The sequence below is a fragment of the Fringilla coelebs genome (genome assembly GCF_963513975.1).
Source record: "Fringilla coelebs genome assembly, chromosome: 8".
Lineage (NCBI taxonomy): Eukaryota > Metazoa > Chordata > Aves > Passeriformes > Fringillidae > Fringilla > Fringilla coelebs.
Genome location: NC_140066.1, coordinates 9,387,465 through 9,403,691, shown reverse-complemented (window position 1 = coordinate 9,403,691; position 16,227 = coordinate 9,387,465). Strand labels below are relative to the sequence as shown.

General features: G+C 38.0%; 1 protein-coding gene across 1 annotated transcript in view; it reads left to right on the top strand.

The window, feature by feature from the left end:
- GRID1 (glutamate ionotropic receptor delta type subunit 1) overlaps nt 1-16,227 on the top strand; it is a 456,933-nt gene that overhangs the window by 378,586 nt on the left and 62,120 nt on the right. The window contains exons 7-8 of the mRNA XM_084210662.1: nt 5,231-5,392; nt 6,648-6,767. Coding sequence (XP_084066788.1) covers nt 5,231-5,392; nt 6,648-6,767 — 282 coding nt within the window. The remainder of the gene's footprint in view (nt 1-5,230; nt 5,393-6,647; nt 6,768-16,227) is intronic.

Below are 16,227 nucleotides of genomic sequence, written 5' to 3'. Positions count from 1 at the left end.
ACACCCAGAAGGGAGGGATGGAGGGCAATGAAGAGAGTGAAAACCTGCAAGGGGAAGAGACTTTCCCCAAAGCCTGATGTGCCCTTGCAGAGCCACTTGACCCCTTGCAGGCTGAAAAGACCCTTCACATCAGGGGAGAGGCTGGAGCTGAGTAAGGCAGCCTCATCTGCTCCTTGTGTAGCAACTGGCTCAACTAAAAAACCAAGCAGGTGAGAGCAGCGGGTGACTTTCTTCTGAGAGACACGAAGGCACCTGGTTCCTGATATGACATTGTACCAGGGTGGGACTGAGTGGCCTCATACAGCCCACTGACCATGATCTGCTGCTGTTGATCCATGTGGGCTGCAGTGATACAGCCTGGAGTGGTCTGAGGGGGACCCAGGAGCAAGAGAAGTCAGTCAGAAATGCCAGGAGGCCTGCAAGGATGAGCAAGTAGTTCCTGGACAAACTTAAAAGACCAAAAGGAAGTCTCTCTGCAGAGACTGGAATCTGGGACAGGAAGCTGGTAAAAAATACAGAGAAATTGTCTGAGCAATCAGGAATCAGCTTTGGAAAACTAAAGCTGGGATAGAATTAAGTCTGACCGCAAATGGCAAGGGAAAAGGCAAAATCTTCTATATGTACAGTTGGTGATAAAAGGAAAATGAGCAAAAATATGAACCCTCTGAATGAGATGGGAGACTTGGTTACATGGAATAATGAAAAGGCTGAAGAGTATACTCAATGATTTGTTTGCTTCAGTCCTCACTGGCAAGTCCTCCAGGCACAAGTTGTGAATGCCCCATCCCTGGCAGTGTCCAAGGCCAGGATGGACAGGGCTTTGAGCAGCCTGATCTAGTGAATGGCATTCCTGCCTACAGCAGGGAGGGGGGTGGGGTGTTGAATTTAGATGATCTTAGAAGTCCCTTCCAACCCAAGAAATTCTGCCATCCTTTGAAACATATTTAAGAAATCGAAACAAGGCAAATTTTCAGTCCTTCTGCTCTAACAATATCCTTGTTAGCACACCACTATACAATAAATAAACCATCAATCTTTGCTGCTCCTGCCAAGATGCGCTCTGTCGTTAGAGACACAAATGTGCAACTGCACCGGGCAGTGCTTGAACTGTGGAAGTTGACACACGGGTTTAGGGCATGCTGGGGTGTCTGGCAGGCTGCACTTGCTCTGAACTCCTCTTCCATCTGCTTCATCCTTGGAGCTGACTGCTGTGGCCACTCACAGAGCAGTTTTGGCAGCAGCAGGGTACAGATGCCCAGCTTGGGGATGAGTTTTTGAAGTAGGGGCATCTCAGTGTCAGCTTGCCTTCCAGCTGATCTCTGGCTAGATTCCTGGCTCTGCTGGCCACTCAGGAGTTGGGGTCAGTCTTTGTGGCTTGCTGGCCTTCTCAGAAGAGCACTTGTCTGTGATTAGTCCCTCTGAAGGAGCTAAGAGCTTTCTTCATACATAACTTTGAAAGTAAAATCATTCTGTAAAATCTCATGAAATTCACATAGAAACTTCTATGAAATGACATTTAATACTGTGATAGATTTCCATTCTTGAAATTTTCTTCTGTGCTCTACTAGTGTATGGTGGATTTATTTCTTTGGTGCAAAAAGGAGCTTCATAAAGTATGGAATCATTTCCAGAAGACAAACCAGAACATGCCTAAAATTACTCATGTCCAGGATATATTCTTTAACATATTGGTGAAGCAGTCACCATAATGCTTATAGCAGAAAAATCAAAAGCCATTTCAGTACCTCCAGCTCTTATACTGTCAGCAATGGAGAGAAAGAAGAACTAAAAATTACCATCACTTTCTCCAAACATGACCAAAATAAAGTACTTCATTCTAGCCAAGGAATTTTTATTCTATTAAGGGAAATTTCTTCAGAAAGATATGTCCTTTCTTCCTCTGCTCCCCTATGACTATCCAAATAGCAGAATTAAAAAATGCTCCAGAGCTTTGAAAACCTGAAGTAGCCAAGTATGTTGCCTTGTTTCACTTCTCTCTTGCTTTGCTAACAATTCTGAATGCTACCTGAAGATGAATTTTTAAAATGAACTATTTTCTCATGCCTCTGACAGTACTGGTGGAATCAGAGTACAGATGAACCCTTGGGTATCTCAAAAATTCCCTTTCAGTGGTCAAGTCCATACTCATAGGGAACTTGACAGTTCACTGAAAATTAAAATATGTGTGCAGGTGCAGTAACAAGGGTATACAGACCATGTCTGCTGAATCCTTTTTCTTTTCACAGCATATTCTGGAGTTTACAGAAAACTCATATTGCAAATATGATTTATGACATATGCAGAGATTTTGCTGTATTTGAGTGTAAAAAACAAAATTATTAGAGCCCTGAATTTACTGTGAGATCAGGCCAGAATGCTTGTGTCTTTTTTTTTTTTTTTTTTTTACTATTAGAGATCCAGCCTCAGTTGTGGGAATTTTGATGCTGTTTTTTTCCTAGCTTGCATATTTTCTGTTCTAAAATAGAAGTGTTGATTGTGTGAGTAAGATGCAACTTAGTCTTCCATAGATATTGCCTCTTCAGTGAGTAATGAGTAAAATGTAATTATGCATGCATGTCATTTTCACTGTAGTAAATAGAGTATGATTATATGATGGAAGGAATTTTGCTGATTAAAAAGCACCATTTACTCATGTTTGGGATGAGGCTTTCAGCAGAAGAGAACCAGAGTGGCAAAATACCAGTGGATAATACAACAGAACATGCAGAATATTCTTTCCATGGCAAAAAAGTACTCTGCTGTATTCTCTGCAACAGTTTTTTCTGCCTTGGTACAGATCTCCAGATGTAGAATTAGGACAAATGTAGTCAAGACTCCTCTTGTGCAGACCCCACCTTGCTGTCTCTCAGTTTATAGCATTCTTTGAAAAGAAATTTATGGAACAATAGTGAGGCAAAGCCCATTAAAGGTCTAGCTGAACGGTGAGGATTAGGTTGGTAAACACAGGATTGTTTTGTTTTTCTCTGCAGCAGGTAATTTGAGTTGGGTGCAAGGTTGTGCAGGCTGAAATCCTCAGTGCAATTCTCCCAAGCTCTGTCAGTCACATGTACAGAACTGTGGTGTCTTCTCCAAGCACATGAAAAGCAGAAAGCAGTGTACCCAAGTGCGTCTTGTATTCTGCCTTAGAGCTGTCTGCTAGCAAACCAGGCACTGGTTTTGGGAATGAGGCTGCAGTTTTCCAGAACTGCAAAAGAACAGTGCCAAACGGAGAACATCCAAGGCATTTCTGATCTGTGGGAGTTCCAAGGCAGCAGACAATTTGTTGTCAGTTACAAGTGACTCTACAAAACCAAATTCAGTTGGGAGCAAGGAAGATTGTGAAGGCTTGTAAGAAATGGCCGTTTTCCTTATGTATTTAAAACATATTTCTAAGAAAGTGGGTTTTGTGGTTTGGGGGGGTGTATCTTATGGGATCTGAAGTTTGTTTGGATTTTTTTCTGTGAAGAGCTGTTTAACCTAGAAGAAAATGGCACTCCTGAATAATAAGGATCTGCTTGCTTGCTTTATTTGAAAGTTGCTTGGAAATATCTACAGAATAGGGAAGCAGATACGATTGAACAGAAGAAACTTGGTTGCTGGGACTCCTGTTAACTCCTTAATTACTTTTCTTAAAACCTGAGGAAATATGGCTCATAGCTACTTCAGGAAATATTCTAAAAAGAAAAGATTTAAGTGGATAAAATAGCAAATAAAGGCAATGTGGAGTGCTTGTTCAGCAAGGCTGGAAAGAAAAGAAGGGAAAAAAGATGGCAATGCCAGATGAGAGAGATTCTCCCTGATAGTATCTCATAGGTTTTGCATTGTTTTCATGTTAAGATACCTCTTTATGCTTAGTCACTTAAATAAGTGTGTATTTTCAATAACTTTTTCTTTGTATTTTGATTCTTTCAAAATTAATTTTTGCTTATATATCTTTTGTTCAGATTTACTTATACTAGAAGATATTTCAAAGTGCCTAGGTTTTCAATTTATGTCAAGCTCCAGATTATGGAATATGAAACATTTTGTTTCTGGAGATTAGCATCTTCCAGACATCAGAACTTTACTTGCAGCCAGTGATTCAACAGTAATATATGTCTAAGCTTTCATAGAGTGACACTTTTATTGAGACACTTAGAGAGTCACATTTATAGGAAGTATGCAGCTGAATTAACTTCTACCTGCAACCCTTTCCTGGTCTCTGTGCATTACTTTCTAAGGTGAACTAGAAAAATCCAGGAGATAAATGGCGAAGTCAGGGATGATCATGATTAAAGCCTACAGCTAGAAGAAATTTTATTATTATTAGTATTAGTGTTGTTGTTGCTGTATTAACAGAAAAAGCTGATGATGTAAAGTGAAGATTTGAGTTTAGTAAAGACTAAATCTAACCCTCTGTACACACGTTTGAAGAAGAGTGCATGTGAACTCTGGGAACAGGTGGAGAGTATTTAATTTTTTTTTTTCAATCACCTGTCTCAGCCAACCTCCTCTACTAAAGTTTTACCATTTGAGATGGATACTACTGTCTGTAAAAAAGATCTAATCATGTATTGCCAGACATGTCTTGGTTTGAAAAATTAAATACACAGCTCAGCATTACTAGTGTGGTGTTCTGTTCTTACTGGAGTCTTTGTCATCAATTGTTTATTTTTGTATCTCTCATGTGAATTGAAGAGTAAGGAGGCTAAATTCAGTAGTTCCAGAGAAAGTAGCACATAACCAGTCTCATGTATATTTGGTAGAAAGAGATGCTAAGACCAAATAATACTGTCATTTCTCCTTCTTCTCTTCTAAAGAGTTGTGTATGCATTGGATTTTGCTGTTCCAGAAATTACCAGTTGCTCAAATGAATAAAACCTCCAATAACCTAATTCCATTCTGTCTTTCCCTCCTTGCTGAAAGGGCTGAAAAAGTAGCAATCTCTGTCTTTCATTGATAGATAGCTGTACTCCCTCTGTAGTTTGAATTTATATGTGGAGTGTGATCTCTCTTTACAGCACTGCATTGCAGTAACGTTCAGGCAGTGCCTGTGTGCCAGAATCCCTTGGACAGAGGGACTCAGGAGCACAGACATTTGTCTCAAATGCTTTGGCTGTTGAACACGTCAAACATACCCAGCTTTTAGTTCTTACTTATGCCTTCTTTTGTTTTCTCTGCTGGTTTCTGTTGTTTCTTTGGAAGGTGCTCACATAAAAAAAAAGAGGCTCATTCTTATTATTGTTTGCAGGTTTCCAACCTGTACCTGTATGACAGTGTGCTCATGCTGGCCAATGCTTTCCACAGAAAACTGGAGGACAGGAAATGGCACAGCATGGCAAGTCTGAACTGCATGAGGAAATCCACCAAACCTTGGAATGGAGGAAGATCCATGCTAGAGACTATTAAGAAGGTGAGAAAATACAAAGACAAACCACCATTGTGTCAGCAATTGAATGAGTTGCTTCATGTCTACTTGAGCATTTGAAGAAGGTTTTAATTTCTATTCAACTTTTCTTTGATGTATTACAAGCAGGTGATCTATAATGACCAAGGACAATCTACAGCTCTTAAATGAGCGCGTGATTAATGATAAACAAGTTACACACAGTGCAGTGTGGGTCCAGTAGTGTGTGTTCTACTTCTGTTCTCTAGCTGCCTTCTGTGGAGGAAGTAGGATCAGGAGTAGTCATGGGCATTGATTCATGCATTTTTGCAAGAGGATAGCTTAAGGGGCTTGAATGGGCAGGAGCAGAAACCAATGATGAGGTTTAAGACTTATGTTCCATTTCTGACAGCTCAGATAGCTTTGCAAGTTAGCTGAGCATTAGTAAGGATCTACTTGTGTCTACTGTATCCCAGAGCAGAGCAAGAACAATCTGATTTGGCCAAGCTGTCGCTAACAGTTACACTGTCTTGCACCATGCTGAAATAGTCAAATATGGACAGACGTGTGGCTTTGCAGACACATGGCAACTTCTTGTGTAAAAGTTACTTGATCACAAGTAATAGTAGAAAAAACATAATTTGTTGCTATACTAACTTTTGCAGTTGTTCAGAAGAAACCCCCTGTTCCCAAATATATATTGATGAAATAATTTTCCTCTAGTAAAATGATTCAATTTGATCATTCTGACAAGTCCTAATGATGCCGTCCTTTTTTAGTAAATTAATTTGAATTTTGTTGTCATTCCTTTGCTACAAAGCCAGAATCAAACTCTGGTAGTTTTACAGAGTTGCCATGTTATCTTTCCTTCATGCCTCTCTTGGGAGCACAGCAGGCATACCCCTTGTCTTGGGCTGGGAGTTCATGCCTTGGTACTCAAGCCAAAGACTGAGCCCGCTGCCCTCAGTTACACTGGGAGGCCTGTTGTCTCACAGTCCACTAAGGCCCTTCTCTTTTTCTTTGGGGTCTGTTTCTGTGGGCAGTAATGGCCTGATGGCCATAAACACTGGGTGTGTTAGTGCTAAAGTATTTTTCTGAAAAAAATTGAAAAACTGAAATCTTCTGTCTAGTGCTGTGTTTGAGCTACTGAAGAACATGCAAAGACCACATTTAAGTTCACTGTAAACATGATTTAAACATATTTGGCACACATTTTCTGCAGAGGAGTGTTTATGAAGGCAAATGTCTTCTGTTCTGAAATTTCTCAAACTTACTTCCTTAGGGTCATATAACTGGGCTAACTGGTGTTATGGAGTTCAGAGAAGATGGAGCCAACCCCTATGTCCAATTTGAAATACTGGGCACCAGCTACAGCGAAACATTCGGCAAAGACGTGCGGAGGGTAAAGATATGATGCTTCCTTCTCTCTTTTGTTTTCCTCTGAATAATATACATCCTGCCTCACAGGAGAAAATGTTATTCTTCAAGAATGAATTAGTGCTATGCTGCAGAAGACATTTACTCTATGAGAAATATTTTCTAATTTATTACACACTTAAATCTTGAAAACCGGTTTTATATTGGTAGGCAGGAATCCTGCAAGTTATTTCTTGTGTGCAGTAATGATGCAATGCCATAAGCATCCTGTGACTATAATAGTGAAGACTGCACAATTTAGCTTATGTATTTTATTATTAATTAAGATAGAATTGCTATAATAGAAATATGGAAGATACAACACAATTGGCACTTGTCTTACTAAGGAAGATAGCTGAGTTTGTAAATTATGTAAACATACTAGGATGTTTTAAGTGTAGTTGCTGCAAGAATTTGAGATAAACAAAAAAATTCTGGAGGAGATAACTTCCAAAATGAAAGATGCTCTGTCATGAAAAGTAAAGATTCACCTATTGGTGGTAGCTGGTGGAAAGAGGCCTGCCAAGGACTGAAAGTCAGTTAAAGTGGTTCCATGGGATTAGTGACATAAATTGTTGTGTTTTGCAAAGGCTCCCTTGAACATGCTCAGGCAGAGGAGATGCTCCAAAAATATATGAAACTCTCAGTTGAACAGTGAGGTTCTGATTGGAACCCATGCTGTAAGTAGTTTCTAAACTGCTCAGATGGTTGAAATACGGAGATTACCATGGTATGATCAATGGGTCCTGCATTAAACAGAGCTGACCAAAGAGGATTTCACAAATAATTAAAATATATGTGGTTTTTTATTTTCATTTGGCCATTGCTTTCTGTGATTTGATTTGATTTTTCTGAATTACAGAAGTGTAAGTGGAAAAACAAGCAATTTTTGTTTACATAATCATCTTTATCGGCTAAACATGAGATTCCTTCAGAGTCTAATTTGGCACAAGGATTCTGGACATGGAGCCAAAGTTGTGCAATATCTATTAGAAATTCAACAGAAGGGGGACAAGTATTTGAAATGCAAAAAGTTCCAAGAGATATAATTGAAAATTTTCTGTTGCCAAAAATATGCCTCTGAACACTTCAGTTTGGCTCCTATATTGTGGTAACCAGAAAAGGCTATTTCTCAGTCCTCTTTCATTTCTAGAAGATTGAAAACAAAAAGGTCTTAAGTTTCAAACACTATGTGAATTATAAAATATTATCCTATGGTCTTAATTTTGGAAAAAGTGTTGCCTATTTAATAAAACAGGGTTGGTTTAGGAGGTGTAGGAATCAATCCTACAGTATTCAACCAATCAGACAGTATTCAACTCGCTTTATGCACAAGTCTGCAAAACAAAAGTATCTGGTGCTGTGTGAGATGCTGCAGACTACCCCACTGTTTGCAGCTGCCAGTCCAGAGAAGCCTGAGTGCCCTGTCAGTGCTGTGTTATCCCTAGCACATGGTTGCCATGGGGCATTTGAGTTTGGTCCCATTTTGTTACAGAATTCCCAAGCAGCTTTGCTTAAGTCACATAATTGCTTGATGCTTCAATATTTACCTTCCAGTAAAATTGGCATGAGCACCACAGAGCACAGGTTTGAGCCTTACAGGCAAACTGGGATGTGTGAGTATACACTATTAGGCGTTTTCTGATGTGCATTTCAAATATGGTACCAGATACAATTGCTCTCACTTTGGTATGTGCAGCACACTGACCAAATTGACACATAATCCAAAGGTGTGAGGTGGAGATAACTAAGATATCATTCAAGAGCGACCACAGGGCAAAGAAATAGGTAAAATGACGAAATGGGAAAATTACTATAATGGCTGACCTGGTATACTACTGATTACTTTTGATCCCTAGTGTGCTACTTTGAGGTTGTACTGCTACGTGGTTAATATAAGAAGGCTTAACTCTTTGGGTGTTAAATTCAGAACACTATTGAGTTCCCAAAAATTGAAAGGGAGGATAATTCTAAATGGGTAAAAAGCTAATGGCTGTGGAATACTGCTCTGAGCTAAAATAAAGTTCTGGAAATTATCCTTTCAGTCTAATATATAGTGAGAGTAAAAGTCAGCAATATGCTATGGAGGTTTGGAGAAGTACTTGGAAGAGATGATACCTCTTAGAGCAAAATTGCCGTGGAACTACTGGAGTTCAATTATTTAGGCAGCTTGACTTTTTATTATTGCAGCAAAAATATGTTACAGCTTAGCAGTACTTTTTAAGGCTCAGAAAGTCATACTTGTCTTGTTTATATTACTTGGGTGGGAGACCAGTTCTGATTTATTGTCAGCTGCTTCTGTTTCAGCCTTTGGTCAGGTTTAGTTGTGGAGGCATGTATTTTGGGTAGAAAACAGAGGGCTCTTTCTGCATGGTTTTATTTATGTGTGGAAAGCTTCTGTAGCTATTCATCCCTGTCCAGACCCTACAAGAAATCTTTGCACTTATGATCAGTGAGAGGGTGGGGCAAGAGACTGTAATTTTGAGTGTTGAACCTTAGAGGGAATCCAGTCAAAAGCTTTAAATTGGACTTTTAATGCTCAGCATCCCTTACAAAGTTTCTTGGGGATCATTTCCACCAGAAAGATTCCTGGGAGGGTGTCCAAGTCAGTAACTCAAATCTGCAGGAATTTTCAGAGCTATTTTGCAGAGTCATCTTGACTCTCCTGTTGTCCTGAGAGCTGGTCTTTCTGCAGACCATTTTTCCTTCTGCTAGCTGTGATTTAGTTATGATTGCACCTAAATATATATATCTCTGTGTGTGTGTATATATATATATATATATATATATATATATATATATATATTTGTAATTGCTCAGTGTAGCTTCTGTATTCCACAAGTCACTTTGTCTTCTTTCTTACTCGAGTCTAAAACCATGTGGTTTTGGTAAAGGCTGACAGAGGCTTTTGTGTATTTCCCGTGTTACCATTTGGTTTTCCTTTGGGTATGCTTAAGTGAAAGGGAAACTTTAGAAAATGCTCTAATTTCTTTGGTTTAAATATAAAATAACAGGGTATGTCCTTTAAGGTATATCACCTTGTTTTACAAAAGGCTCAGGTAATTGCCTTCTATTCACTGTGTACATGTGGAAGTTTAGAAAGTGTCGTATACTCGTGCTTAAAATAGAGATTTGTGTGCTAGCTTATTGGGGCATTTGAAAGTTGAAGATTGCTAGAGAAACTGAAAAAGCTTAAATGCTTACTGCTTGATGATTACCACTATGATTTACATCCCTAATGTCTATAAACACCTTCAGAAATAGCAACACGAATATCTGTATATTTAAAAAAAATAAGAAAAATAAGTAGATGAAAAGTGATAAGCAAACAGAATAGATCAAAAAGGAAAAAGTAAAAATAAAGCTGATGTCCTACTTTCACAGTCCAATGGTCATAGAAGGTGAAAGAAAGGCAGGACTACCTTAATTCACTCCTTAGAGACTATCTGTATCATTAGCTCTTATTAATGAAAGCCTTGATGGAATTTTCAGAACATCTGGGCTGCTTCATACTTATTTTCCTGCACTTGGGTAGATTCTGCACAATATAAAAGCTGGATGATCTAGCTCTGAAGGCAGAGCTAAGGGAGTTGGAACTCCAGGGTGGCTTTCCAAAGTCACTATATCACTGTGAGCTCTTGAGGTGTAAAACTATTCTCGTTTGACCATGTGTGCAGAGAACACCATAACAGCTAACACACCTTGCAGGGATGTGATTAGGCTAAGTTAGATGATGCCTGTAAGGAGCTTTATGATAATCTTCATCTTCCTCTTTGGCAAGAAGATTTTCTGTAAGTGTGAAATGATGTGAGTATTCCATTTACTTTACAACAGGGAACATATTTTTTCTAAAGCAATCTGCATTTCTTCCCCGAGCTGGCTGCAATGAAAGTAGAATTAATGGTTTGCACACATTTTGTATTTCATAAGAAGCATTCTGTTCAAAATGATAATGTTTATGATTTGTTACTCATTTCTGTCAGTTGGTATGTTTTATTTTTTAAAAAAAATTAGATTTTCTTGAAATAGCATCAGCTTTGTAAACAGTTACAGTTGTTTCCTACAGCACTTCTGAGGCAGACTGCAGAAGTCACTGTAAGTAGTTTTTGTGACATGTTTCACAGTTGTTGAAACCACATTTTTGAATTCTGATACCATGGTTTAGTTGGGATTGTTACTTTTAGGCAAAATCTCATTATTATCATGATGAAAAATCCTATGCTTCTTATTAATTGCAAAAACAAATGGTATTTTCAGACATGCAGTATCAAGTGCTTTCACCTACAAGAATATTGCCAAATCCCATCATATGCTGCTAAAGTTATATTTACACCAAAATAATGATGTGGTTCCTACTGTAGTTGAATCAGTTTTACTTACATGGAAGGCATAACCTAATCGCCTGGGTTTAGCTGTAAAACAGATTCCTGCCTCCTGTTTGAGCACTTCATAAACAGACACTTGGGTGCAGTATTTCAGTTTTACTGTTTGGCCAAGGTATCTTTCAGCAGAAGTATAAGACTGAACTTATGGCTACTTTTGATCACTAAAATCCCTCTGTTACTTTGCAAAGGGAAGGGTCCATAGTCCTCTCCCTCTTAGTAGAATGCAATTTCCACATATTTACATTTGGGTAAACTTTCTGTTTGAGTTGGCTGAGTGGCGTGGTGCAATAAGTTGGAAAAAGAGTATTGTGATTGATCCTATTGATGAATTGTGCATTGCGTCAGACTGAAGAAGCAACTAAGTATTTTATTCAGTACAATAAACCCCTTAAATTTTTATTTCTGGTTTCCTGTGAGTATATGAGGAATAAAAGTAAATGCATTCCTTGCATATTCTGTAAGTTGAATTATTCATGGTGAAAAATACAGCTTAATGTATAGGAAATGGCTATGATCAATTTTTAAATAATAGAAGAAAACTAAAGAAGAAACATAATAACCTTGAGCGTTTTGGTTTGTTTTTTCCCTAAAATTAAATGGGGTCACTGCTTGCCCAAGTTCTGTAAATTGGGGTTTTTTTTCTACATGAAATATACTTAATGATGTGTATGCATTCATTGTAAAATTTTAGCTCAATTATTTCACTGAAGAGTGGGTAAGCAACGTTAAAAATGTAATTTTTTGTTGCCGATATGTGATACATAGTTATTTTAAAGTTTTTTTTTAAAGTTCTAAACTATGTTTTTTGGAAAGCATTGCCAATGGGACCTATGCTTGTGTATAAACTGTTACTTGTATTTGCAAATTGTGCCAGTGTCAACACTGAGTAAAAGGATGTCTTGAAAATTTGAGTTGAAATTTCTCCAAGCATAAGATCATGCTGGTCTTCCCCTTTGGAAGACTGTTGATATGACATTTTCACAGTGTGAAGCTTGAGGGTAGATTTTAAAAAGCAGCCATATCTGAGGTAAGAGTGGGGCCAGCAATTAGGGTGCTGCAGAAGTTTCCACAGCCACGTGCACCACTACCTGCATGTTTAGAAATTCTGTTTAATTTCTAAGTTACATATTATATCATACTTACTGGGTTATAATGAATTGCGTGTATAACATTCTCCTTTTTTCACACATATGCAGTAGTGCTTAAAATTGGGATAATAGGAGTGCTAAAATCAGCTTTGTAAAAAGAGTTGCATCTTTAATTATGGGGTTTTCACCAAAACTCCTGTAATTTATTGATGAATCCTAGGGGGGGTATTCAGGGTGGGATGACAAGAAGAGCCTCTTTCTGTAGCTCAGTTGATAAAGAATCTGTGCTGAAGTGTGGACATTATGAAAAAATATGTATTTCCATACAACAACAGGTCAGGATTTACTGAGCTTAGCAAAGAAAAAGAAAAGAAGTCTTTGAAAAAGAACTACACAAATTCTTTTTACCTTTTTGGAAATCCAAAAATGGAGATAATTTACAATTTTTTTTTCACAGTATCAGTCTTAACAAAAACAATAAGCTCACTACTCCAGAAATGAGAAGCAATCTATCTTTTTTAATTTCCTGCCCTGAGAAATATCTTTGTCCCATGATTGTTGTTTAAAATTCACACCTATTCCAGAACTTACTGTTGAATGTCAGAATAACTTTTTTTAGTATAATGTCTGTTTAGCAAAACTGCTTTGAAACAAAGAAATAATATTGATGATAATGATAATAATGCTGAAATACTGTTATCATAGCTGTCAGATGGAATAGATGTCATCTTGGCTTTTATAAGGACATAAAATAGGGAGATCTAACATCTCTTCATTTACAGCATGATCTCAGTGTCAGGGACAGTTGCAAGGACTATATATTGAGGGAGACCATGCACAATGTCTTCTCTGCAGTATTTGAAAAATGTTTTTAATTCTTCTAATGGTTGCTGCCTTGTATCATTTGATAAACTGCAAATACATGTAGGCCAAGCATAATTTATGAAGTAATTTATTTCAGCAGTAATATTAAAATCCAGGGTGACTCTGGTGCCTGCCTGTGTATATTGCTCTGATATATTCAATATGTCCAAAAGTGGATCTTTAAATATAGGTGGTTAATCTATTTGGTCATGCTTCCATCGTAGTTTAGAAAAATGAAAGAACTTTATGGTTTCTCTTTAGTCTTATTAAAATAAACAGCACAAATAGAAGTTATCTAAATTACCTAAATTTCCCCTTCTGTTTGTATTTTTATTTCTGTCATTTCATGCCAGATTCCATTACTGTATATGAGTAAATACTTTCTCATGCAGGTTTTTAAAGGATGGGTTTAATGACAAGATTTCTTTGTGATCAGCCCAAATGTGAGACTTGAGGAATTTCTGTGGCACCAAGTGGCAAGAACTGTCTGCCTTGCTTTGACCTGGTTCCTTAATTTCATTATGCTTAAAAATAGAATAATCCTAATTCCGGAATTTGCCTTGATGGAAAGATACTTTCAAAAGGGCATCAGAGTTCTGATTAAATTTTGTCTTTATTGGCTAATTCAGTGCAATTACAGTGTTTGGCAGAGATTGCCTGCTGCTGTTCCAGTTCCTTACAGAACTGCCTTTAAACTGAGGACTTCCTGTTTCCAAACTACACAGGAAACACTGAGTCTCACTTTAAAATAGGTACAGTCTATAATCAGTGTGAGCCTGTGTCAAGGAAAGAATTCCAAAATATGCCTGGTCCAATACCACAATATGTCTTGCAGTAGGAGTGGATGAGTTTATATATTTGGATAAAGTACACAGATGACATGAAATAAAACTTGGTTTTAATTTTGAAAAATCATTTTACTGGAATGAAGTTGGGCTTATGTAACAACTAAAATGGAATATTCTTTCTGAACATGCCACAGTATGTCTGTATTTTTTATATGTTAATGAGTGTGATGAACAAACATCTACTTAACTCACAACAGTATCTTTCCTATGGAAAGGTAAATTGCAGACTCAAACAGACTTTACTCATGAGGCCTGAAGAACTTGAGAATATTGGGCTTTCTTGGAAAGCAGATGAAATGAGGAGCAAAGTTAAAATAACAAATAATCCAGGGATTCTCTGGTACAGTGAAGGAGTTAGGGAAATATCCTGCTGGTCAGTATTGACCAAAGCAGGTAGCCAGATAAAGGTTTTCTTTTAGGAAAAGAAACAGCATAAAAATAGTCAAATCTGACGCCAGTTATTTGCTTTTAATTTACTTGCCAAGACCAGTTTCCCTGAGTATGAGCAGAATGAGAAGAAAGAGAGCTTGCTTGCCTATGACAGTAAATTCCTCTCAGCTGGAATACCACCAAAAGGTCCCAAAAAGGTGTGCTTTACTTAGGACAACATTTGCGCTTGTTCTCACTGTGTCGGAAATTCTTGTGCTGTCTTCTAGTCCTGCCCTTTCTCTCATCACCATGGGACTTTGAGGAAAAAAAAAAAAGGGGAGTCACATTCTTTCTCCTGGATGCCTGTTCTGGGATACTGTGTCAAGGGTGAAAGTGGCAGCGATATTTTGTGTTAGGTCACTGAGGGACTGGTGATTCCACCAGCCTGTTGTGGGAATTGCTGGTTTCAGCAGGTTAACCTCAATATCTTGCTGCACTGTTCATTGTAAAGTCTTACATTTTTCAAGTATTATGCATTGGTAATATTTTGTTACAATGCTCTGAGAGAAGTGGGTATGTTTTAAAGTAGGTGAAATAGCAAAATCTAGGGATGGTACCAGTTATTGAGCATTTGTCTGCGTTGTTTTTAAGTAAGGATTGTTATCTAAATAAACATGAGGTTGGTAAAATTCAAAAGCAGGTGTACTTTTACAAAGCAGTCTAAAACTTTCCAAATATTGTGGTTGGCCAGAGAGGCGACTAAAGGTACTGATGCTTTTCAGTTTGAGTAGTTCTGGCATCATCTATAATTTTCTTAAAGCTTCATGTGCAATTTATTCTTCCATAAGATACAGTAAGGCACAAGTTTGCTTTGCAAGATTGCTGTCTGAGCTGTATTGAACCTAACAGAGCTCATGCTCTCAAGATGCTCTTCAATACCAAAATACAAACCCATTGTAGCTATTTGCATTTCAGTAGCACCTGGAGGCTGTGGTTTTGTTATACTGAGAGATGTCCAGGTAATTAAATATATAATTATTGTGTAATATGTAAACCATGTGATTGTGTGTTCAGAAACCTGTAACTGCTGTTTTTTGCCATTCTGATAGGAAAATGCTGTCATAATCTAAGTTTGGAGAGCATTCAGTGTTGGGACTTCTCCAGGGTGTGTGCCAAGATAGGGATGAATATTTCTCTGGATCAGGTGTAAGGTGGGGCTTTCAGGGTAGGTATAGCAAACAGTGCTGCTCATGGCTCAAACTTGCAGAGAAAGCATCTCCCTTCTGGAACAGAATCTGAACCCATGTCTGCTTTATTCTTTCTTTTCTCCTAAATTTTAAAATAACAGGGAGTGGAGTATTTCATAATAGGCTTTCCAAACTTTCTCAGTGAGACTACATGATGATTGCACTGGAGAAACAAGTGTTATCACTCCATGGCTTTTGGGTTTTCTTTCTAGGGCAAGAGAGGGCAAAAAGATAACACAAAACATTCCTTTATGAGCATGGGGGAAGTGCACTGAGGTTTTGTTGTTATTTTTCATTAACTCTGATTGGTTTCTGAGTGTTCAGTGGAGGACTGTTCCTCGATAGACTCACTGAAAGACCATTCAGCATTCAGGGCTTTCTTCTTTTTTTGAACACAAATAGGAGCACAGTAACCAGTGAAGCGAAAAACACAGATTTACTGGCTGAGCTGGCTTAAAATGAAAAAACTAGTTGGAATCTAGGGTACAGCCCACAGACTCTGCTACTCTAGTGTGGCTCTTATTATAGCACATTTCAGTTCCTTTCTTAATTAAAACAAAATGTCTAGTCTTGTTGGGATCTCAAGAAGAGTCTCTTATGTCAGAGGCCTGTTCTCTGGGTTTCCTTCTCTTCCTCTCATGCATC